The 2,380-nt window shown below is 62.9% G+C and overlaps 1 protein-coding gene across 1 annotated transcript; it reads left to right on the forward strand.

Moving 5' to 3' along the window:
* Positions 1 to 6: 6 nt before the first annotated feature.
* Positions 7 to 2,124, forward strand: LOC113205773 (uncharacterized; the record flags this gene model as incomplete). The annotated part of the gene is made up of 5 exons (XM_052276812.1): positions 7 to 208; positions 293 to 419; positions 517 to 852; positions 937 to 1,425; positions 1,927 to 2,124. Coding segments are annotated over exons 1-5 (1,320 nt in total), but the record flags the coding sequence as incomplete, so codon positions are not given.
* Between the last annotated feature and the right edge of the window lie 256 nt (positions 2,125 to 2,380).

The following is a 2,380-nucleotide window of genomic DNA, read 5'->3' on the forward strand; positions in this document are numbered from 1 at the left end:
AGCCCCACATCCCCCCGAGCCACGCCCCCCAAGGGCACATGCCCCAAGTACATGGACCGCAAGGACACATCCCTCAAGCTCACGTCCCTCAGGGGCACGCCCCCCAGGGACACATTCCCCCTCAAGGCCGGCCTGTCCACGGCCACGGCCCTCCGGGGCATCCAGGACCAGGGTATCAGCCGCAGGCAGCACAACCCAAAGACTCGAGGTAGGTGCCATCCCAAACTTTCCTCTTTTCTCCCGTTTCTGGGCGTGGACTGACGTTGCGGTTGGTTATTGGCGCACGTTCCAGGCAAATTGCGCCTCTTCTGCAACGGGACCACCACGACCTGCGCGACGGTTGGGACCAAAGGGACCGCAGGGACTCGTCCCGCGAGTCTCGTGACAGGGACCCGCTCGGCAGTAGGCGGGGATCCATGGTAAGTGACGGTGCTGTAGCTGTAACGACGAGTCTATCACACGTAATGTTGCTCGCGGTGACTTGCTGAGTCACGTTTCATCATTTTTGTTTCTCAGGACATACTGGAGGCCAGGGACCTGGAGGAGAGGAGGCCGAGCAAGTACAAGGAGATCCTGATTGACTTCGAGCCGCAGCCTTGCGGGGCGCCGTGCGGAGCGCCGTGCCTGGCGCCGTGCGGGCCCGGGTGCACCGGGCCGTGCTCGTCGCCACCCTGCAGCCAGGCGGGTGCGCCCCAGGGAGCAGCGCCGGGGGCGCCGGGCCCGGGCCCGGCCCAGGGACCAGGGCGCAGGCGGCACAGCTTCCTCGGCGACGGCGAGATCCTCATCACGGACCCGCCCATGGGGGGTCCCCTGGGGGCCATCCCTCCACAGGACATGTCCCCGTGCCGAGAGGTGAGGCCACGAGTGAACCCCGAGGAGGGACTGCGCCGTCTCCTCGGTCAACGTCAGTGAACTTTGGTTTGTTTGCCTTTACAGTGCGACCTCTCGGACCACTCGGAGCAGGACGACGGCATGGACGACGAGGACGTTGGAGAGGAGGATGAAGAGGACGAGGACGAGGAGGACGAGGACGGCGTGGTGCCGACGGGCAAGCTGGTGCACCCTCGCCTCAGGATAGTGGGCCTCGGCCCCAAGGACTCGCTCGACGACGAGTTTCACGAGAATCTCATCTACCGCGGTCTCTTCCGCAAGAAGAGCGTGTCCCTGGAGGACACGTCGACCGCCGACCCGGACCTGGCCGTATTCCCCCGCGACCAGTTCAGGCGTCAGTCTGACCGCTTCGAGGGCGAGCAGCAGGACCTGCAGGACGAGGGCGACACGCCGAGGACCTCGCCGGCGCCCGGCAGAGGGCTGACGACGCGCAGGATGAACGGCAAGGCGGGGCCCGGGGCGCGCCTGTCGCCCTTCGCGTCGTCGGACTCGCTGGCCGAGACCAACGGCATCTGGAACGAGAGCCAGGCCACGGTGAGTGAGGGCACGCGTTCAGTGTAAGGTTGCAAGGTCACCGTCACATGCCGCCGCACTTGACTTTCGCGCGGCAAATACGAAGCAGAGGAGTCTCGAAGCTTCCCTCATTGTACTGTAGGAAACAGCTCGTGTCGCTTCCACAGTGTTCAGCGACAGGGACAATGAGCACAGACGGCTGAGGCGGCTGCCGTCTGATGGGTTGCATTTTACACCTCGCCTTACTCTTTTTCTATTCCTCATAGGGATGTGCGGATCCTGGACGTTATCAGTACACTTTCGACCTCGTATCAAATCTCCCATTTCTCCAAAATCAAATCATTTCTCGCGTTGAATGCGGCATGACCAGTTAATCACGCCCCCATTATCCGCACTCAACATGTTAATAATTGTTGCTTGTATTTTTCTTAATCGAGCTCTCAGCAATGGTCGGTCTGCACATCCCTAGTTCCTACCCTACTGTCCTGACGCAACGCCCCTGGTCTCGTTCCAACCCCGTAGGTGCTGCAAGCCGACTCGGACAACTCGGCCGACTTGAGCTTGCAGCAGCACAGCCTGGCGCACAGCCTGCACCCCAGCACGGCGCACACCTCGGCCCTCAGCCCCGCGTCCCGGCGGAAGCACATGCTCATGGTGCAGCACCAGCAGCGCTCCTCCATCGACACCGACGTCCTGGACGAGGACCCTGAACCCGTCCAGGTACGCTCCAATACGTGCCGTTAACATTCACTCGACGCTGTGGGAGGTGGCGCAGCCCACAGCCGGGCCTGCCTGCCGCCCCCAGCGCGGTTACATCTCTCTCTCTCTCTCCGGCGGGATGGCTCTGCCGATGCCGAGCTTTACTTTTACGGCGCGCCCGTTATGAGTCGCCGCGTTTTACTGGCTCGGCTAAAGTTGCAACTATTGCCGTGAGGCGAGCGAAGCGTGTGCGGCGGAGGTCTGGGAGGAGAGGGAG

The sequence above is a fragment of the Frankliniella occidentalis genome, unplaced genomic scaffold, assembly GCF_000697945.3.
Source record: "Frankliniella occidentalis isolate FOCC.00 unplaced genomic scaffold, Focc_3.1 Scaffold4513, whole genome shotgun sequence".
NCBI lineage: Eukaryota > Metazoa > Arthropoda > Insecta > Thysanoptera > Thripidae > Frankliniella > Frankliniella occidentalis.